Below are 22,966 nucleotides of genomic sequence, written 5' to 3'. Positions count from 1 at the left end.
ACTTTTGCTGAAATTTATGAGCTATGAGGAAAGAGCAGATAGAATGGGGATGTCTTCTGTGAAAAGGAGGCTGAGGGGAGATAACTGAGGTGTGGGAAACTATGAGGACAAAATAATTAGTGGAAGATTTTGGGAGGCAAGATGAGGAAAAATGTTTTTACACAGAGGGTGCAGTGGGTTTGGAACTCACTGTCTGAGGTGGAGGTAGAAACCTTCTTCACATTTAAGCAGTACTTGGGTATGGATCTGAGGAGGCGTGACTCTCTAGGGCTATGGACCCAGTGTTGGAAGGTGGGATTAGACTGGGTAGACACAATCGGTCAACTGGCCTTCTTCTGTGTTGTAAGTTTTCTATGGTTCTATCTCAGTGGCTATGCTGTACCAACCACCAACATCCATGGTTACACTTCCTTCCACCTCCATTCTCATTACCTCAACCTTCTGGTTTCCCTCTCTCCATTCTATTGATTCCACCATTTACACCAATGTTTCTGATGTCTTCCTATTCCTCGTGCATTTCTCACACTCTCACCCATTCCCATTTCTCCTAGGGGCTGGATAGGATATCCCTTGTCCTCACCATCCTTGACATTTAACAGATCATCCCCTCATCCACCCCCATTTCTGCCACCTCCTACATGAAGCCATCAGCCTCTTGTTCCAATGGTTCAAAGACTTCATTTTCATTCTGAAAGCCCAACATGTCGCATGTACCTTCTCATGTAACCACAGGAGATACAACACCTGCTCTTCTGTACTTGCTTCTTTCCTACTGTCCAGGGTCATAAAATGACTCTGCAGATAAAGTAGACATTCACTACACTTTAGATGTACTACATTTACCATATTACCTTCACAGTTCACCACATGACTCCTCTACACTGCGGAGACCAAATGCAGATGAAGAGACTGCTTTCATTTATGTTCAGATTGCAAGCATAACTTCAAGCTTTCAGTCACTCTGCCTGTCACCATCTTCTCCCTTTTGCCAAAGATTGAAAATAAATACATATTTTGGAGACCAGAAATAAAAACTGAAGATGTTAGAAATACAGTAAACTCTCATTTTTCTGATATTTAGGCATCTGGAGTTCTTGTGCAGCCAGCAGAAATTTCTAAGAGTGTTAACCTTCGACTTCAACATGGACCTGATGAAATGCAAAGCACAGCAAATAATTTAGTGATTTTAGTTTAAGTGGGAGCCAGGCTCACGTTGGGCTACGGATAAAAGTCTATGCAGAGCCGACCAAGATTGTTTTGTTTTTATAAAAATAAACTCCAACAGTGAATTTTATTTTGTGTTATGCAAAATAAGTGTGAAAAGACAATTTTAGTTTACTTACATTTATACACTACACACTACATTTTTATAGAGCAGTTGTAGCTGATAAGTAGCAACATCCTCTTTGAAAATTTGGCACTTTCCACGATGGTGAGTGCAGTCATTCATTTGATTTATTTCTGCTGTACCTTACATTTAAAACTGTTTAGCCTTAACATACAGAATTGCATTGTAAAGCATTGTTGTTTCAAAGGGTAAGGAGATGACATATAGTTTGGCAATTTATTTAAATGTTTGTGCATGGAATATTAGTGTGTGATGTACAGTAATGTTTTTTTCAGCAATTCTCATGTAACTGATACTCTCATATTCCCCATGGATGTGGGATGCTGAGGGTATACTGTACTTAGCAGGTCAGGCAGCATCTATGGAGAGAGAAACAGAGTTTATGTTTCAAGTTGTGGACCTTTCATCAGAACACGTTTGCTTTTTTCCAATATTTCTTTGTCACTAATCACTTCTTATCTCCACTTTCACAGACCTTTTGCCCACTTTCCTTTTGTTCTTTCCACCAACACACCTCCCACCCTTTTCTCTGTATCCTAAAAAACTGTTTGTCTTCAGCATCCTCCAGTATGACTGCATGTCATTGATCGCAGACTGAGCTGGTTTTCTCTCTGTCTCTGCTGCAGGAGCTGCTCTTTCAGATCTCAGGCACTTGGTTCTGTGTTATTGTCTGTTACGGACTCAGTGAAAGTCCCTTTAAGATAGAGAGTGTGTGTGTATGTGTGTGTGGGGCGTGCTTACGTCAATAGAAGATAAAGGACGTAATGACGTTGTTGAAGAAGTTAGAAGAAGAGGAAGGAGAGAGAGAGAGAAGGGAGAGAGACACCAGCCTGTTTGTTTTCTCTATCGATGGATGAGAAACAATAACTGTGTCTGCCACTGAAATCCGTGTATGGAAGTTGGAAGTAATCCAGTGGAGTTCACTTTGTTGCTGACCTGTAGAAGGAAACAGGTATTTGTGTGTGGACGACCACGGTTCGGATGCTTTTCGGGGTGAGGAAGTCACTACCGAGTAAACACTGGAGTGTCGTTTGGGTTCCATCGTGGAACATTTGGATTTCGTATGTACTCTCTCTATGTTTTTCTACATCTACATCTTATCTTCAGACAACGGTGGTTGTTGAAGAAGCCCTTGCTCATGTTTCACCTTATGGCTTGCGGAACTGAACTTTAAGAACCATTCCGGAACTGGGAGTTTTGGACTTTGTCACACACACACACACACGAAGAGTTTAGTTTTGGGGTTAACGTTCGAGGTTTAACATTCTTGAATTCTAACATACTAACATTTTTACTTTTATTTTATGTATTATCATAAGTAGTGATTAATAAAATAGCTTTTAACACTAAATCATGCTCAGTGTGTTTCTTTTGTTGCTGGTTCGTGACATGTCTAAGCTACAGCACTGATCTACGAGCCTGGTCTTGACAAACCAATCTACCACCGATTATCACGGCCCAATCTGGTGCTCACCCAATATTCACACATTGTCACAAATTACTGTGGATGTTGGAAATCTGAACTAAATGCAGAGATAGCTGGATACAGGTGTGAAGAGACAAAAGACAAAATTAAGAAGAATGTAAATGCAAGATCTCACATCTCATCATTTCACCTTCTTCTAACGTTCAGCATCTTCATACAATGGTTCTGCTTCTCCCAACTCCACCTCAAGACCCAGCCTTTGTTTCTTTACTTGTTCCATCAGGACTGTCGTTCGCCAGCCACCACCGTCATTTAAACTTTCCACCCTATCTCAAATCTTCGTTTCACCCACACCTTAAAACCCATTTTATTTCTAATTTTTTATTTCAAGTCATTGACCTAAAACATTATCTCAGTTTTTCTCCCCATGGATGCTGCTTTACCTACTGAACATTTCCAGCATTTTATGTTTTATTTATGCTCTTGTTATTGTTAAAGGTAAAAAACTTTTGCTTAACTTTTAAACTCCTTGATGAAGAACAAGAAAAGGTGGTATTGATTTGGACAGTTCTTCTATTAAAGTTTTCCCAGATTGTAGACTGACTTTTACTGCTTTTCATGTATTTTCCAATCAATCTTTTCATATATTTAATTTTGTCCTAATTACGGCATCAACATGTAACAAAGAAACCAAAGTAATTTTTAATCTTAGGATATTGAGATTATGAATTTACACATGTATCCAAGTGTTCAATATGTTCATATTGAGCCTCTTGCCTGCTGTCCTACCAGATACTTAACACAATAAGGTAACAGTTACATAAAAATAAGAGAGAGAGGAAACTGAAATGAAGGTACTAAATATTTGAAAGTTATTATTCACACTACCTCAATTCACTCTGAAATTCTCACAGCCCAGTAACCAGAAGGTTAGTTATATCATTGAATTTCCTATTGACAATTAACTGTGCAGAATCTATTATATATTAAAAGGCTCCGTGCACTACTAACGAGACACTAAATAGATGCTTCTAAGGAGAGATTTGAAGACAATGTTTTGTTTGTGGTAACAGGCTGATTTCAAGTCCATCTTCCCATTGAGATTTTTTTTAGTCAAAATTTAGACAAGGAAATCTATGGGTTCATACAGACCAGTTGTGAAACTGACATAGAAGCCTAAACATTATGAGAAGGAGAAGGATTGCTCCTTCTCACACAATTAGAAAAACATAATAAAAACATATAGTGTTTGGAATGAACAATTTGTGAATTTTTCCACACAAAGGTTTCACACCTGTTTCTGATCTACAGCAACAGGTGAGACCTGTCCTCCATTATTGGGATTGAAGAGGGCTAGTAAGAGCCATGATTGTCAGTTCAACTTGCATTCCAGAGTCATGTGCACTCACAGTGCATTGCTGAGGGGCTGCTGTATCCTGGGCAGTGCTGTGTTTTGGATGAAACACAAAACTCCCTTAGGCAGATGTAAGAAAATCCCATTGACATCGTCTAAAGAGCAGAAGAGTTTTCCACACTGTCCTGCGTCAATATTTAGCCCTCAACCACATTGTTTATAAAAGGGATTGTTTGCTCATTATCACATTGCTGTTTGTGGGAGCTTGCTGTGCATAAATTGACTGTCCTGCCTCATACATTACAACACTCAGCACATTTGAAAAATGCTTTTCAGAAGTCCAGAGGTTGTGAAAGGAGCTATATAACTGAGGTCATGCCTTCTTTCAGAGCAGTCACGTGCTTCATCACATACACAGAACACAGATTTCCATCACAAACACCATGAAAGAACAGTTTACAATTTAGATGTTTAATATATATTTTAAAGCAGCCAACAAGATGCAACAATGCAATTTAAAAATCTTTCCAAAGTGACAACTCAATAAATATTGCAATTGAATTATTGTTGCTTAGTTCTTATTGCAGAATTCACAGTTAGAAAAAAATTCAAATTCTCGGCATTGTTGAGTTATTGGGATGTCAGTATATGTAGCAACCTTGTAAATGTAGTAATCGTTCATTGCAATGAAGTTGTAAGGACTAGTAAGTTCCCCGTAGAAGTGTCAGAGGAACTGGGAGTGTACTTGTGACATGGTCACATAGATCAAAGCAATTCCTTCTTCTGTTACTCAATCTCGTTGTTAATGGGAAGTCGAGACCAGGTGCCGTTGAAGTGGAGTCAGGGAACGGCGGAGTACAATTGGACCAGAGCTTGTTGTTCCTATTTTAAAGTCTATCGTTCTCACATAAGTTACCTGTACTGATATTTATGATAAATGTTATGTACCTAAGCCGGTCGCAGCGAAGTTACATCCTCCTGTAAATGATGATGATGCATTTCCGCTACTGATTAACAAGTACAATTAGAGTCTGACAAACGTACAGAAGTAGTTCAAATAATAAACACGACATTGAAATTCAAAATGGAAAAATAACGACAGGATTTGAGACAGATACGAGATTTTAATCTTGTAGATTTGTAATACAAAGTACTTCAAATGCACGATGTTTTTTCTAAAACTACTTACATTAAAAGAAGCATGTAAAATATTTTTGTTAAATAAGCTATTTTGTCTTACAGTTTTATCTCCTATAACGTTTCTTTACATTCAACTTTGACGCTAAAGTGAGAAATACCAAGATTATTATAAACTAAAATATATTGCAATATATATTGTTCTAGATAATTAAAATATATTGCAAAGTATCTTTCTCCCATGATAAAAAAATATGTTAAGTATAGCTATGTAATTGGAAGTGTTGGTAAAGAGTTAGTTGCAATATTTTCATATGTATTTTCCGTATCCATTTGACTTTCTTTCCAAGTTGAAGACTGTTTCTCATCTTTTTTGTGGCTTTGGAGGACTTTGTGGACTTCAGGGTTAGATGTTCCAGTGTGATCCGACTTACCGCTGGTCCATATCTCTGCTGCATTGGTAGGCGTAGGTGATGATAGCAATTGTGCGTGGGTAACAGCTCCTGCTGGGTTTGCGATTGGCACTTGACCCGTTCTGTCACCAGCTAAGCCAATGGAAGCGTCACTTTCTTCTTTCCTTGTTGTTGTGTCCAATATCTGCAACCTTCCAAGTATGCTTTGTATCCCTGTCAGATTGTTAGGGGTGGGTTTGTGAGAGTGCAGACGATTACTCACCCTTGCAGAGACACTGTTAAACAGCCCTGGATCTTTCGTAGGTCTGACCATGGTCAGGTTGTTCTCAGACCGGTTATACCTCTCGGAAGACCTCACATCATTTTCATCCATTTTAATTTCGGTTGCTTCGGGCTGCAAGTCATTAGGGTTCTCATCTGTTGCTGTACGGATGGGCTCCACGTCGCTCTTACTGGACCTGACAGAAAACCTGCGCCCTCCTTCCTTTGTCGTTGTTCTGTCCGCTTTCATCACCTGCAGTTTACCGAGGGCAGCAATTTTTATACCTCCTTCTTTCAGCGCCAGTGCACCGGGCGCATGTGCCAATTCCCCGCTACTGATCGGGGTGATTGTCCATCGTTTAGAGTCCACGGTTGCTGCACTGTCCTTGCGCGCTTCATCAGGTTCATTAGAACCACCGTCTGTTGCCTTATTCTGGCCGGATGCCTGGAACCTCTGCAGGGTCGTGACGGTCGGAGAGCGGCCGGTGGTATCACTGTCCGCGGTGCTGATTTCTGCACTCGGAGTGTCCGCTCGCCATCTCCCAGGCGCCCCGCGACTGCTGCTGTCCAGGGTCCTGACTCCTTTGCCATTGGTACTCGCTCTTCGACCCTCCGCCGCTCTCAGATTGCCACTGTCCATGGTCCTTAATCCTCGACCCATTGTGGCCTCTAACCCACTGCCTGTGGTCCAGGTGTTGTCTCTGTCCACGGTGCTAAATTCTCCACCCTCTGTGGTTCCTCTAGGGCCAGCGGTAGCCTTCAGATGCCCACCGCTGGCGACGAAATCTGCGATGCCACCCTCCGTGCTCCTCCTCCAAGCCTCCGAATTCATTAGATCGCCACCCCTACCGTTTTTGCTTCTTAAATGGCTCCTCTGTCTTCGGGGGTGGTTGAAATCTTTCAGACTGCTTCTCCGTCTAAGCCCGGAGCTGAAGTTGCCGGATTCTGTATTAACCGCAGTCAGATTGATGCTGGAAGGTCCCGGCCTCGACCGGACCGGCTCCCAGATCAAAGTGTAGTAAATCACCAATATCACGGCAGTCAGAGACACGCAGAGCAAATAGGCGAAAACGGTGGCAAGTCTCACCCACGTCTTCTGGGTCTTGGCTGCAACCTTTGTCTTCTTGTCTCCAGTGAAACTGGGACCTCTGATCTGCTTCCTAATCCCGTCAGAAGCCCTGTTTTTCATCTCGGCCTTCACAGCAAAGCAAAGTAAAGCTTCTTGTGTTTTTTTTGCTTCAAAAAAAACCTGCAGGATTACGTCGTCAGCAGCAGCATGCTCTCAAACCTCTATTATTAGTCTTGTTTTATCGCTCCAGTCTCTCCAGCGCGAATGATATCGAAACATGCTTTTGTTTACAGCGTCAGTCCGAGCGATTGTCCCGCCCCTTCCACCGACCAGTTGGTTTGTGTCAAAAATGAAGAGTCTTTCATTAGCTAGACAGCATGTTAATTCAACTTGTTCCTGCACGTTAGTTGATTGGTAGAACAGAGACTGGGGATTGATCTCAAAGGGCGATTCCTTCTGCGCGCGCGCACGCACACGCAAATATGTAGGATCTGGGAGACCATCTATCGTTTGTTGTCTTCCGTGATGAATATACAGAAAGGTTAAATTAAACCGCAGAAGATGCTGCCATTCGGCCCGAGATGCTTGAATCGGCCCTTTGAAGAACCTATCAAATATTTTCTCTAAGATGTCATTTCTAATTCTTTATATAATTTTATTATGTAAGAGGTTATCGAATATGCCTTCAACAATTTTTCTGACATTCCAGATCACAACTCGTTGTGTACAAATACTTTCCTGGTGTTTTCTCTGGCTCTTTTTACATTACATCCTCTAGTTACTAACACTGGAAACAATTTCTTCCTAACTACTCCAACATATTGGTGACTTATTTTAAATCTGCCGTCAGCCTGAACTGCTGTAGGAGGAATAACATCGATGAACCCTTCGACACAGTAGGTCTTCCATGGGACCATTCTATGCACTGATATCTTTCTTAAAAAGTGCCTCCGTGAATTCCCCACAATACTAAAATGTTTTGCAAAGGTTTCTTATAAATGTTCTTGTTTTGTCTTTGTGTCTTTATATAGAGGCAACGATCGCTGATGCGTTTTTGACATTCTCGATGAATTCTTCCGACGATCTGTGCACGTAACTCTTCCTGCTACCGCCCTTTAAAATTATACTATTTGGTTTATTTGCCTACCCTCATCTGTCCTCCAAGTAAACTATCTCACTCTTCTATGCGTCGAATTTCATCTGTCATTTTATGTTCTGTTATGTCCTCCAGCTGCTCAGAACTATCCTACATTCCCAAATGAAGTTAAATCTAGAAACGTTAAAGTTCTATCCTGTACATCCTAATTCAGGTCATTAATAGGATGTTGCTGCTGTAAACAAAGTTTCTTTTTACAATTCTCAAATGTTTAAAAAATCATATTTAAAAACCCTCTGCTGTCTTAGAATTAATTAGAATGATTTACTTTTTTATTTCAGCTAAGGCGATGCTTGTGTTTCTATGGCAAATTCCCAATTCCTGGGTCTTTCTAACACTGCGAGAGCTGATTGGCTGATAAATAATAAAACTGCCACTTTTGTATTTTTTTTGTACAATCAGACGATACAACACTGGAACTGGAATTGGTTTATTATTGTCATATGTACCGAGATACAGTGAAAAGCTTTTGTTTGCTGCCATCCAGACAGGTCATTATATACGTGAGTACATGGAGGTAGTAAAAAGGAAAAATAATGCAGAATAAAGTTTTGCAGTTATCGCGGAAGTGCAGCGCTGGTTGACAAGTCAAGTGCAAGGAACATTGGCAACACGTCACACAGAGGAAGAAACTTAATCTTATCCCAACTGCCCCATCATTTCACCCTATCAGAAAAATTCCATCAGCTGCACCCATGACCTCCTCCCCCCCCCCTCCACCCCCCAATGACCTTCTCTGCTACCGACACGAATCACTTTCTCTTTTTCTCAGTTCTGGTGAAGGGTCCCAGCCCTGAAACATTAACTGTTCCTCTCCCCACAGATGCTGCCTGACTTGCGAAGTGTTAACAGCATTTTCTGCAAAATCGCAGAAGGTAAAATTACAACATACTCTTAGGCAAAGGGCTGAGTAAAGCTATTCCAAGCCTTGCTTCTAGAGTTGTATCAGCATAGGAAAGGCCCTTCAGCCCACTGCATAAATGCCGACCATCATGCCTAGCTATACTAACCCCACTTGCCTGCATTAATTCCATATCCCTCTTGTGTCCTGCTCATTCAAGTACCTGTCCAGATGCCTCCACCACCTCCTCTGCCATCTCATTCCAGATACCAACTATTTGTGTGAAAAATTTACCCCTCAGATCCCCTTTAAACCTATTCCTTCTTGCCTTAAACCTATGCCCTCTAGTTTTTGACACCCTTAGCATTGGAAATAGACACTGGCTATCTACCCTATCAATGCCTCTCATAATTTTATGTACCCCTATCATGTCACCTCTCAACCTCCTTTGCTCCAGAAAAAAACAAACTCAGCCTATCCAATTTCTCAAGATCACAAGACAAAGGAGCAGAAGTAGGCCATTCGGCCCATCGAGTCTGCTCCGCCACTTCACCATGAGCTAAACTATTCTCCCATCTAGCCCTAATTTCCGGCCTTTTCCCCATATCCCTTGATACAATGACTAATTAGATCCCTATCAATCTCTGCCTTAAACAACCCCAATGCTTGGGCCTCCACAGCTGTACGTGGCCCTTATAACTCAAGCCCCCCAATCTCGGCAACATCATTATGAATTTTTTTCTGCACCCTCACTCACTTAATCACATCTTCCTGTAGTGTGGTGACCAGAACTACACACAATACTCCAAGTGCAACATTTTGTACAACAGTAACATGATGTCCTAACTTTCATACCAAGTGCCTTGGCCAATGAAAACAAACATGCCATATGCCTCCCTCACCACTCTGTCTACCCGTGTTCCCATTTCCATGGAACTAAGCAATTTTACCTCGGGGTCTCTCTGTTAAACAACACGACCCAGGTCCCTGCCGTTCACTTTGTATGTCCTGCCCTGATTTAACTCACCAAGATGCATTTGTCTGAGTTAAATTCCTTCTGCCATTCCCTTGCCTACTTTCCCAGTTAATCTAGATCCTGTTATAACCTTAGACAACCTTCTTCACCACTAATTTTGGTGTCATCTGCAAATTTACTAAACATGTCACCTACATGCTCATCCAAATCATTAATAATATATTAATGGAGAGTTGTTTTTCATACTGGAGGCCTGTGACCAGTGACCTGTCCCTGTGGCACAGGTCACTGACCTCCAGTCTGAAAAACAACCCTCCGCCCTCTTCCTCCTATCACCAAGCCAATCTTGATCCAATTTGTTAAGTCACCTTGTATCCCATGTGTTCTAAACTTCCAGACCAGCCCACCATGCTGGAATTTGTCAAAGGCCTTGCTAAAGTCCATGTAGACAACATCTACTATTGTGCCCCGATCAATCCTCTTGATCTCTTCTTTTGAAGACATCTAGTCTTTACTTTCTCTATATGTCAACACATCATTTACTATTGAAATAGTTATTTTAAAAAATTCATATTTTTCATCCAAAATGTGAAAAGTTTTTTGAAGCAATTTTGTAACAAAGTCACAATATTTTGTTTTGAATAAATTAACTTAAGCAGAAAAGTCATGAAAAACTAAAATCAAGACCCAGGTCAATGGTAAGTTTGCAATTCAGAATTCAATTTTTTTGTTCAGTCAGGCTTAGGTTACTAAATACAAAGTAACATTCATGCCCACACGTGCCAGGCAACGACTATCTTCAACAACAAAAAATTTACCCAACTCTTCATGATAACACAATGGCAAAAATTCCTACCTTCAATGGTCTGAACATTACCATTGAACAAACTCAGAGCAGATACGAGGCTGGATATGCTGCAGCACTTTCTAGTATTCCAAAATCTCCCCACCACTTACATGGCAAAGCTTAGGCAGCTGATGGAATATTCCTATCAAAGGTTATTACTTGATCTACATTTCATTCTCTAGTATAAACATCCACCCTCCATCTGCCTCTGCAATACTGTGGGTGCATTTTGTATAATGCACAGAAGGCATTGCATGCCAGGATGTTGGTCAAATTATTCAAGCCTGTTAATTACAATCCTACTCCTTTTCCATAGCTGGACTTTTATCTACACTATGCAAGGGAAACTGTAGCTGAGGAGCTGAAATTATACAAAATGAAGACAAAGACTCAAGTGTTATTGCTGCAGAAGAGAATGATTAATAACAGTGGAAGAGTTCTTTTGCAATTCCAGATGGAACACAGTAAGATTAATATAGAAACAACAGATCTCATGTATAATGCAGTTCTTAATTGGAGACCTGTAACCTACAAGATCCATTCTTCTCTTTGTGGGTGTCATTCTTGCTGAGATTGTGGAAAAGTAATAAGACAGAAGCCCTGGTTTTACTGCCTCGAAAGCTGTGGCCAAAACTGCTGAATTTATATTGCTAGTGAATTAACAGTGACAGTGGTATGAGACCACGCCTGATGCACATTGCACCAACAGCTAGCATTTATATAAAAATAAGAACAGAAAGGTGCTGGTAATATTCTGCAGGTTGGGAAGCAATTATGCAGAGAGAAACAGAGTTAATACTAAGTCACACCCAACCTGACTTGGAAATATATTGCTGGCCCTTCATTGTCACTGGGTCTAGATCCTGGAACCCTTTATTCAACAGCACTGTGGGAGTACTTTCACCAGAAGGACTTCATTGGTTCAAGAGGGTGGATCCCCACCACTTTCTCAAGGTAATTAGGGATGGATAATTAATTCTGGACTTGCCAGCAATGTCTGGCTCTCAAAAGTGAGTGATTTCAGGTCAATAATCTATCATGCATTTATACGGCATCTTTTAACATAGGAAAAAGCCCAGTGTGTTATCAAACACCAAGCTATACAAGATGCTAGAGCAAATGACAAAAAGCTTGGCTAATGACAGTCCTTTATGGCATATCAGGAAGGTAATTCCGGACTTACCAATGTAAGTGTGACACTAAGAACTAGGCTTCAAGAACACAACAAAATAAGTTATTTAACCAAATTAATGCTCACTTACAATTAAATGTGAGATTTTGTTTCTGTGACTCTGTTTTCTTTGGTAATACATTTTATTCTATGCCTGGGAAAGGCAGGAAGGCACTTATGAAATGTTATTTGCAAGGAAAATTTCCTGAGGGGACATAGAAAAGATTTACTAGAATAGTTGCAGAGATGCAGGATTTTAGATATGAGGTTCAACTTGAAAAACTGGGGTTGTTCTCCTTTGAGCAAAGGAAGTCAAGAGGAAGTTTTATAGAAGTGTAAAAATCCTGACAACTTTAGACTTGGCAAGATGTTCCTCCTATTAGTTTAGAACCTTAGGGCACAGATTTAAAATGATGAGCTGAGCCTAGACAGGGAACATGAAGAAAAAGTACATTTTAAAACTGAACTCAGTGCCTGAAAGTGTAATGGAAATAAAGTCAATTGAAGTTTTCATTGAGGGACAGAAGCAGAAAATGTTGGAAACACTCCCCAGGTCAGGAAGGATCTGTTGAAAGTGCAAAAAAGTTAACGTTTCAGGTCAAAGACCCCTGAGAAAGAGCAACAACAAGGTAGTTTTAAGTTGTAGGGAGGGATGGATAGGAAAAAGGGAATATTTGTGATAGGGTGAGGCTAGGGTTGCCATGCTGTTGATGAAGTCATCTGATTAACAGATTAATGAGGTCAATTAGAAAGAGTCATACAGTAATACAGCCCTTCAGCCGAACTCATCCGTGCCAACTATGGTGCGCACCAAACTAGCCGCATTTGCCCACGCTTGGCCCATATCCCTCCAAACCCCTCCTATCCATGTACTTATCCAAATATATTTTAAATGTCGTTATTGTACCTGCCTCAACCACTTCTCTGGCAGCTTGTTCCATATACTTACCACACTGTATGAAGAAGTTGCTCCTCAGGTCCTTTTTAAATCTTTCATCTCTTACTTTAAAACCTGTACCCTTTAGTTTTTAGATCTCCTTCCCTGGGAAAAAGTCTATGTGTGTTCACCCTATCTATACCCCTCATGATTTTATACAGCACTATAAGGTCACCTCTCAATCTCCCACGGTCCAAGGAATGAAGTCCCAGCCTGCCCAGCCTCTCCCTATAACTCAGGCTCTCAAGTCTTGGCAGCATCCTTGTAAATCTTCTCTGCACTCTTTCCAGTTTAATCTTGTAACTGGACAACCAAAACTCTACACAATACTCCAAGAGCCATCTAACCAACGTCTCCTACAACTGCAACATAACGTCCTAACTCCTAAACTCAATACCCTGACTTCTATGCCAAACACCTTCTTCACCACCCTGTCTGCCTGTGATGCTGCTTTCAGAGAGAGAGAAAACAGAAATGTAAAAGCTGTGAGTTGCAGAGCTGGAGGAAGTGCCCAGCAGATCTGGCGTTCCAGTGGAGAGAGAAAAGTTGATCCAATATCATGGATGGAGAATTGCAGCAGAAGTGGCCAGTTCTGATACCCTCAGAGAACACGAGGTACCTAAAGTTGTTGAATTGGATATTGAGTCTGGAAGATGGCAATATTCCGAGATGGAAAATGAGTTGATGTTCTTCAAGCCATACATTGGGCTTCAATATAACAATGCAAGAGTCATAGAGTCACAGTCATACAGCACAGAAACAGACTCTTCAGCCCACCATATCCATGCCATCACATGCCCACCTATACTAATCCCAATTACTAGCACTTGGTCCCGAGCCTTCTATGCCTTTGCAATTGAAGTTCTTGTCTTGACACTTTTTTACTGTTGTGAGAGTGTCAGCTTCTGCCGCCCCTTCAGGAGGCCGCAGGCGGATAGGTCAGAGTGAGAGTGGGATGGATAATTAGAAGTGAGCAACAGGCAGCTCAAGGTTACTCCTGTGGACTGAATGCAAATGATCTGCAAAGAAATCATCCAAATTGCACTTGGTTACTGCACTGTAGAGGAGCAGCAAATGTGAGCACCAAATGTAGTTCACTGAGTTGGAAGATGTGCAAGTGCATTGTTTCACTCGGAGGGATACCTTGGGACCCTGGATGGTGGGAAGAGGTAAAACAGCAAGTGCCACATCTGCTGTATTCCTGGGAAAGTACGATGGGAATGGAAGAGTTGTTTAGCGAGGCATGAAGGGAACAGTCCCTTTCGGATGCTCAGACATGCAGAAGAGGGGAAGTTGATTCTGGTGGTGGAATTTCACTGAAGGTGGCAGAAATCGCTAAAGGTAGTTGTTGTATGCAGACATTTGTGGAGTGGAAAGTGAGGACCAGGGAACTCTATCCTTGCTGTCCGGGTAGAGCTGGAACGAGAGCAGAGGTTCAGGAAATAGGTGAGATGCAGTTGAGGGCTCTGTTAACTACAGTAGGGGAAGCTATGGCTCATGAAAAAGGAAGACATCTCGGAGGTATCCGTAAATTGGGTTATTATTGTCACGTACTGAGGTACAGTGAAAAACATTGTTTTGCATGCCATCCATACAGATCATTTTATTGCAACAGTGTATTGAGGTAAAACGATAACAGAATACAGAATAAAGTGTCACAGCTACAGAGAAAGTGCAGTGCAGGCAGACAACAAGGTGCAAGGCCATAACCAGGGATTGTGAGGTCAAGAGTCCATCTTATTGTTCAATAGTCTTATAACATCAGGATAGAAGTTGTCCTTGAGCCTGGTGGTACGTGCTTCCAGGCTTGATGGGAAGGGGGAGGAGACAGAATGTCCAGGGTGTGTGGGGTCATCGATTATGTTGACTACTTTACCGAGGCAGTGAGATATGACAGAGGAAAAGGAATTGGGAGAAATGGAATGGAATGGAATTACAGGAGGCAGGTGGGAGGAAGGAGATTTGAGACAGCTGCCAAAGTCTTTCATAAGGGAACTGGAGAAGGACAAAACACAATACTCTGGAGGACCATGGTGCTGGAGAGAGGAAATGAGACTGACTGGATTGCTGTACAAAGAATTGGCATTGAACCAACGGCCAATGGCTTCTTTTTGTGCTGATAATTCTGTGGAATTCCTGACATCGAGTTGCCCCAGGGAATACGATGGCAGACTGACTTTGTTCTTTTAGTATTAGATGCAACAATGATGTTGTGACAGAACCACAAATGTGGCTCATTTTACAACACTCCAAGTTGTCATTGATGAATCTGCTCCTTTCAGTCAAATGAAAATAATATTTCAGTAAAAAGGCACAAAATAAATCAAGGAATGTGAACAAAATACAGTTCGGAGTATACAAACAGGACAGGGACACTGAGTGGCAAGTTCCTTAGTGTGGGTATTTCTAACCTTGAGATCAAGCTGGCAACTGCTCTGATGAGACACAGGAGACAGCAGCTGCTGGAATCTGGAGCAACAATCTGCTGGGGAACTCAGCGGGTCAAGCAGCATCTGTGGGGGGGGGGGGGGGAAGGGGAATTGTCGACCTAAACCATCAACACTTACCTTCTCCACCCCCCAACAGATGCTGCTCAAGCTGCTGAGTTCCTCCTGCAGATTGTTTGTAACTTCTCTGATGAACCCATTTTACTTTGTTGCCTGATTTCAGGTCATTCTTTGTCTGAGACACCCAGAGGATCTCACAGTGAAAGGCAGCAAGATCTTGTGATTGGTTACAGGTAGAGACACTCCCAATGTTAATATGTCCAACACAAATGGCCAACAAAATATAGAGATATCTATTTGGATGTATTTGTCACTTGGGTTGGGTTGGGTGGATGAATGGATTTAAGATGAGGTCTTGCAGGCAGACTTTGGGGAGCTAGGAAAGAGATTCTGAGCAAATGTCTTCAACCTGGGACGTTAACTATTTCTCTTCCCACTGATGTAGAAATATATGGAACGAGCTGCCAGGGGAAGTGGTTGAGGCAGGTACATTAACAACATTTAAAAGACACTTGCAAGGTACATGGATAGGAAAGGTTTAGAGGGATAGACTAGTTTAGATGGAAGTCTTGGTCAACATGGACCAGTTAGGCCAAATGGCTTGTTACCATGCTGTATGACTCTAAGGTACAATATGATCTGGGGGCCATAGTACATTAAAAATAAAATTAGCCTGCAGGCACAGCAAATAATTGGAAAGGCTAAGCGAATGTTGCTCTTCATTGCAAGGGCTATGGAATATAGAAGTAGGGAAGTTTGATTCCACTGCACAGGTCTCTGGTGAGACTGCACCTGCAGCACTGGGTACAGCTTTAGTTGCCACGTTTAAAGGATGTGCTTGCATTGGAGACAGAGCTGAGAAGGTTCACAAGGTTGATTCTTAGGACAAAGTTCAAGTACTTTGGGCTTATATTCATTAGAATATAGGGGAATGAGAGAGAACTTCATTGAAACATTAGATTCTGAGTGGAATTGACATGGTGAAGGCTCAGAGGACATTTCCCCTAGAGAAGGGATTTAGAACTGGGAGGAATAGTTTCACTGCCTCAGTAAAGCAGCCAGCATAATCAAGACCCCACCCACCCCAGACATTCTCTCTTCTTCCCCGTCCCATCAAACAGAAGATACAAAAGCCTGAAAGCACATACCACCAGGCTCAAGGACAGCTTCTATCCTGCTGTTATAAGACTATTGAACGGTCCCCTAGTACAATAAAATGGATTCTTGACCTCTCAATCTACCTCGTTATGACCTTACAGCTTATTGTCTTTCGGTGTTGCTGTTACACTTCATTCGGTATTGTTTTGCTCTGTACTACCCCAGTACTGTGTAATGAGTTGAACTGTATGAACGGTATGCAAGACACATTTTTCACTGTACCTCAGTATGTGACAATAATAAACCAATTCCAAAACAAAGGCTTACCCATTCCACTGGAGAAATGGTAGAGGCTGGTGAACCTTTGGAATTCTCTCCCTCAGGAGACACGTTGTTGAGTACATTTAAGGCAGTGACTGACAGACATTTAAACTAAAAGGCAGTCAAGACGTACGGGATCTGCGGTAGTAGTTTTGACGACAAGGCTGGATTAATTGGACTACTGTGGCTGTTCAGGATACAGATCAGGCTTTAGGAAATTATTGAATGGCAGAGAACAAATGGGATAGATGGCTAACTCTTGCTTCTGTTTCAAACGTTCACTGAATAGTGAAACAGTTGAAGAATGGAGACTATTTTGGGGTAGGGATAAGTTACAACAACTGTGTGCACACGTAACAACCTCAAACATGGAGCAAAGTACAAATCAGTGAAACATTGGTTAACAGTAACGCAAAACTATCCATCTTGGAGCAAAGATTCCTGTGCCTTCTATCACCTAGAAAACTAAAGTCCTTCTGGATGCACCAGCCAAAAAGAAATGAGCTTCAATTTTTCATCAGCATCTATTCAACTGAACACCACAATTTGGTCCAAAAGTGTTTATTACATTACAGCATTGCTCAATTCAGACAAAAATAATATAGAATTCTAACAGTCCCCATCTCCTCACAGCAAAGGCACACCTGCTGCTATCTAATTTGTTAGACTTCTTGTGCTGGTGGAGAGGACAAAATACAGGAAGAGGCTGCAGTTTAAATTTGCAATTAATTGAAAAAATAGTGCACAAAATTCTTTGGTGTAAATACAATAGCTATTTCTGACATTTTAAGAATCTCCATTCAAACCCATTAATTTCTCGGCTCTGTTCAGACTACTTTGGAAACCATTACATGGTACATTTCAATAGGTCACCCCATTCCTTTCCACACACGGATTGAAGTAGAGGTCTTCATCCAGAAGTCAGTCCAGGGGCTCAGTCAACCTGTGAGCAACATGACACTGGTTAGGAGGACAGGCAACTCAGAAATATTTTCAGAATTAACCCATTTGTTGCAAAAGCAATTTTCAGTAGCAACTTGAACAAGCATCCCCATGTCCCATTTCACCACCCACTACCCAAGGCAGAAAACAGTTCAGGAATTTGTTGCAATTCATTTATTAATCTTCTTATTCTTTGTTGTGTCAGTTTCTTGAGCTCTGGGTTTACCGCAATCATTACAGTGTACAAAACTGCCATTCAGATCCATATTTCTTTTGCAGTTTTGAAGTCATGTTTAAACAAAGTAATGGGCACAATGTTTAATTTACAGGGTCCCACATTTCTAGACCATTTTTCATAAAGAGATAAGAGTCACTTAGAATCCACATACACGCTGGGCTCAATAACTACCCCAGCTTGTGCTTTATCTTTTTAAATTGAGTGAGGAGAGTAGCAAAGAACACCCAGGCTCACTCCTCAATGCTGGCCTTAACTAGCTTGCCATAATCTGTGTTAAGCACAGAGCAACATCTCATAGAATGTGAACCCAGAACACCACCAGCAGATCCAGGAAAGACTGCACTTCTGATAGTGGAGTCAAATCACTTCTCCAACCTCTAACTGTGCTTTTCTCCAACTCATTTGAAATGATTTAGTTGTTCATTGACAGCAACCAGCCACAGTCCAACCCGATGATAGGACAGAATGGGTGCCTCCCATTTGTGTAGTCACTATCAGGCAAACCGTGATGACTCTCTGGATGAAAAGCCAGAGCCAGTTGTCTAGTAGCCAGGTCACTTCTCCGATTTGGTTTACAATAATAGAAAGGAGCCACTTGGCCCATCAATTCAATGCCAGCCATCAGAGCAATCCCATCAGCCCCATTCCCCCACTTGTTTCCCTGTAACCTATTCTCTCCCACATGCCCAATTGCCCCAGATTCTCCTTCAACCTATCGACACCAGGGGTGATGTATAGTATCCAGTTAATCTAATGCCTTTGTGGTGTGGAAGGAAACCAGAGCACCCGGGGAAACCCAGAGAAAAGATGCAAACCAAAGAAAGCACGAGGTCAGGATTGAACCTGGGTCCCTTGAGCTGTGAGGCCACTTGTGCCACCCATCATTCACCAAGCGAGAAAAGGCCATTTAGACGAGATGGGAAAGGATCCCATAAAGGGAAGGAAAGTACAGATGACTTGACTGAAGACCTATGAGAAGCTGGAGAAGTTTTGGAACAAGCAGATTTTTAATATTCTTGCCCATTTGTTTAGAAAATACAAAAACATTTGTGTGAGTGGAACAGAAACCATCTAAAACAGCAGTGGTACAGATAAGCTTCTGTAACACAATGCAATAAAGAGATGCTTGCAACCTGGATGTTTTACAGTTAATTGCTGAGCACATTTGTGTTAAACTAGCAGATACAGAAAAGCTTGTTTACCATTAAGACAGTACACAGATTATAGAAAAGCTTTAATAGAAAAGGTACCTTTAAGAAAACAAAAGGCTCAGAGCCTACCTTATGACATCTGCCAGCTCTATGGTCTAAGGCAGTCAACAATTCTTTACAAAAAGTTGCCACACAGATCCTTTGGGCATACAAACATCAGCATTTATAAATCTAGCAATTGGAATGTTTGACAAGGTTCCTTTAACAGTCACGGATATTTATAAAGTTGATGAACCTCTAACATTTTAATTCAAGTGTGCAAAACAGACATTACCCAGAGCACCTGGTCCTCTCTCCCAATACTGATTAAAAGTTTATCAAAAACATCTCCAAACTCTCATAAGCAGGGCTTACACGGATGCTGGTGAAATTATGACAAACTCCTGTGTATATAAATGTTCACTTTAAATCTTAATCCACAACAACAAGGCAGTGATTAGCAGCAATATCATTTAGTCTAAGTTGTAAGCAGTGCCTTCCATCTTGCAACTGGGGGACTGGAAGAACATTCAATGGCAACTTTTCAGAGGGAACTGGTTATGTCCTTAAAAAGCAAACATTTACAGGGCTTCAGTGAGCTGGGAAGTGGAACTAACTGGCACAATGGTTCTAATGAATATTTTGTTATACCAGTTATTATAAAACTACACCAATCCTCTCAATCTACCAATTCCCACCAGGATCAGTTGTCTGATGCTGTCAGGGGAGTTCTACAGTATGTTGGGGACAATATTTAGTCATCGTGACACGATGATTGAAATCAAGGAAATTTTGTCTATGATTTGTACCTAGAGCAGGGTCCAGACTGGTCATTTCTGGGAGGTGGGGGAAGGGACAGGTGGCATCGTTGACAGCAAGCCCTGAGTGAGCCTCTGAAGATCAATGCACCCATCTTTGGAAGGCTAGAGGAAATCAGAGCATCTGGGAGAAACCCACACGGTCACAGGGAGACCGTGCAAACTCTACACAGACAGCACCGGAGGTCAGGATTAAACCCGGGTCACTGGAGGTACAAGGCAGCAGTGTTACCTGCTGTGCTACTGTGTATAGGAGACGACCATGACCCCACCTGCTCCCATATAAAAAATCCCATTAGTTTTGAACAGCGGGGGGTCCTGGAAGAATGACATTTGTTCCTCCACTGACATAAAAAAAATCTGCTCCTTTACTTTACATCTTACTGTGTAATCTGGTTGCTCTGTTCCCAAAAGCCTGACTGCATTTAAAATTAAAAATTGCTTCATTGGTTATGGATGGCTTATGAAGATTGCGAAAAGGGTGGGAAAGTTACTAATGAAATGCAAATTTGATTTTTCACATTGGAAAGAAAAGAATTCATCGTGGAACTAAAAAAACCCTCTATTGGTGCTTGGGGAGGTTTGGGGATCAGGTAGGATGTTAAGAGTGGAATGGCTCAGAGGAAATATCCCGTGAGCATCCAAACTGCCCCACACCATGGATTCAAGTATAGCAATGGATGGAAAATTCTAAAATCTCTGCACCATCAATACATATCGGATTGTTCAAACAGAATACTCAATCACTGAAAGTTGAATACAACACAAAGCTTGGAACTTCCTGAACATCGGAGACAAAATTGGATTCAATTAAGTGGCAAAAACCAGCAATGCATCAAACCACCAACAGGAGAAAACAAAAACACTGACATAATCAAGTATTCTAAGCCTGACCACCCAGCCCAAATGAAAACAGATCCAATCCATTCACTCCCCAGCCCGAGGAAAATGGCCTTGCAACATCTATACTCTCAATCCCAGATTCACCAGAGCTTAGAAGCACGGGAAGTCATCTCATTGTGACGACCAGATTCTGAGAAGGACTGACAGCATAGATGATGCTTCCTTCAGAAGTCTAGAACCAGCGAGACTTGGGACAAAGGGTCATTGCGGAGGAGCATTTCCCCCACAATATGAATGTTACAAATCTTTGCAATTTTCTACCTCCAAGGGCTGTGGATACAGTCAGTCATCAAGAACATACCAGGATGGGATCAATAGATTTTTGGACATTGGTTATCAGGCAAGGATATGGACTTGAATGGCTTCTTCCAGCTCCAACCTATTCCATTTAAAGCTACTGACACTGAGGCCTGTTTGATGTTATATAGAAGTTCAGACCATGGTCTCTCTCTCTCACACACACACAAAATGTGGAAAGACAAGGGGAGATAGAACCATGCTTCAAATCCAAGTGTGCTTTTCTGTTAATGACTTCAATAACTAACAGGTGTCTACACTGTTGGTAAAATGGTATTGTCTACTTGTGTCCAGATGATATACTCAAAGTTTCCAGACAGCACTCTGAGCCTAGGGGGTTCATAGAGAAATCTTGTCTGTTTCATCAGCAGAGTGCTCCTACTGTCCAGTTAGATAATGAACCGGAATAGCCAGAAATCTCACAGCCACATGCTTTCTAGAGACAGAGAGAGCAGAAAGACAGAAGCACCAAGAGCAGTTCAGACTAACAGTCACAGACTTTGTCGCAAATGGAGTCTTTCGCCTTGTGCTGCAGAGACAAAGATTGTCGACCTTGCATCAAGCAGCTGTTAACATCTGCTTTTTGTTGGGGCTGGAGATGGTTTGATGTTAGACGCACTGCCTCGATTGGTTAAGCAAGGATTTTTGGAGTTAGTCAGTCAACAGGCTCAAAAGAGAGGGAGCTTAGCTCAGAGAGAGGGGAGTCTTACGAAAGCAAACAGTCTCAAAGCTGGTGATTCGAACTGCACCTGAGATGGGCTCACTTTCTTCCACACAATCTGTGCTCTGTGATGTCCTGCTGGTGGCTTCTAGGGCTTCGCCTTCAGAGAGGGTGGAAAAAAAAAATCAGTGGGCATTCTGCAAGAAACATTAGTGTTCAACTAAAGTGAACAACGAATGGCTCAGAAATAGTGCACAACCAAGAAGTCAATATGCAATTGAACTTTCAGGCAAACATGTATACAACTCAGTTAAAGTAAAGATAAATAACCTAGAGAAGGATATCTGGAGGAAAGTCAAGGCCTTGGGAGGACATGATACTCAGTAAGAGAACAGCAGGGATGATGAGCAGGGCTCCGCGAAGAACAAAAAGGTCAATTGAAGTAATGGTTGAACAAGCAGCCAGCAGTGGGGGGTGGGGGTGGGGTTGGATCTCAGGGGATTTTGTAGGGCTGTGAGGTGTTACAGAGGGGCTGGGGCGAGACCATGGAAGGATTTGAAAATAAAAGATGAGAATTTTAAAATGGAGTCATTGTTTAACAGCTTAACCAGTGTTGAGCACTGAAGGAAGAAACTGGACACAAAAAAGTATTAAGAAAATTTTATTGTAAAAAGGATCAAAAAGTAGGGGAATGTTTTTTAAAAAAAATTAAATCACATTTCAATACAGGTCACCGTGTGGAAGGAGAATCTATCAAAAATATTAAATGGGAATTAGGTAATTATTTGAAAATAAACATGTAACAAGGTAATCAGAGATAGGGCACAGGATTGGGTTAACTGCATGGTTCTGTCAGAGAACTTTGCAGGGCTCTGAAGCAAATCAATGATGTTCCTTAACCGACAGAGGGGAAAATCATACGTTAGTTACTAAGTGCTAACATCAAACCTGAAACAGTCAATATTACCACAATTAAATCACTGACTCCACATATACAGATAAAATTTCACAGTAATGACAATACCTGGAAGCAGTTTCTGTAAAAGGAACAGGTT

The 22,966-nt window shown here is 41.6% G+C and overlaps 2 protein-coding genes across 5 annotated transcripts in view; both read right to left on the bottom strand.

Moving 5' to 3' along the window:
- Positions 1-4,578: 4,578 nt before the first annotated feature.
- LOC127586404 (uncharacterized) lies at positions 4,579-7,284 on the bottom strand. The gene has a single exon (XM_052044333.1). It carries the CDS (start codon positions 7,126-7,128, stop codon positions 5,533-5,535), a length of 1,596 nt encoding a protein of 531 aa, XP_051900293.1. The 5' UTR covers positions 7,129-7,284; the 3' UTR covers positions 4,579-5,532.
- Positions 7,285-17,409: 10,125 nt separating this feature from the next.
- ccdc9 (coiled-coil domain containing 9) overlaps positions 17,410-22,966 on the bottom strand; it is a 37,113-nt gene continuing 31,556 nt past the window's right edge. For 3 of the 4 annotated variants that reach the window (XM_052044380.1, XM_052044376.1, XM_052044379.1), the window contains 2 exons: positions 22,000-22,071; positions 17,416-17,805 (listed from right to left, as the gene is read on the bottom strand). In XM_052044380.1, coding sequence (XP_051900340.1) covers positions 17,801-17,805; positions 22,000-22,071 — 77 coding nt within the window. In that variant the 3' untranslated portion in view covers positions 17,416-17,800. Of the gene's footprint in view, positions 17,806-21,999; positions 22,072-22,966 lie in introns of all 4 variants that reach the window. The other variant, XM_052044377.1, reaches the window with a different exon arrangement.

This window comes from Pristis pectinata, chromosome 35, assembly GCF_009764475.1.
Source record: "Pristis pectinata isolate sPriPec2 chromosome 35, sPriPec2.1.pri, whole genome shotgun sequence".
NCBI classification, from domain to species: Eukaryota; Metazoa; Chordata; class Chondrichthyes; order Rhinopristiformes; family Pristidae; genus Pristis; species Pristis pectinata.
The sequence above is the reverse complement of the archived record's forward strand: the minus strand, read 5'-3'. Positions and strand labels throughout refer to the sequence as shown.

What these genes read in the sequence shown, in the direction of transcription:
- LOC127586404 (XM_052044333.1), bottom strand. Translation starts at nt 7,128, where the DNA reads ATGAAAAACAGGGCTTCTGACGGGATTAGGAAGCAGATCAGAGGTCCC.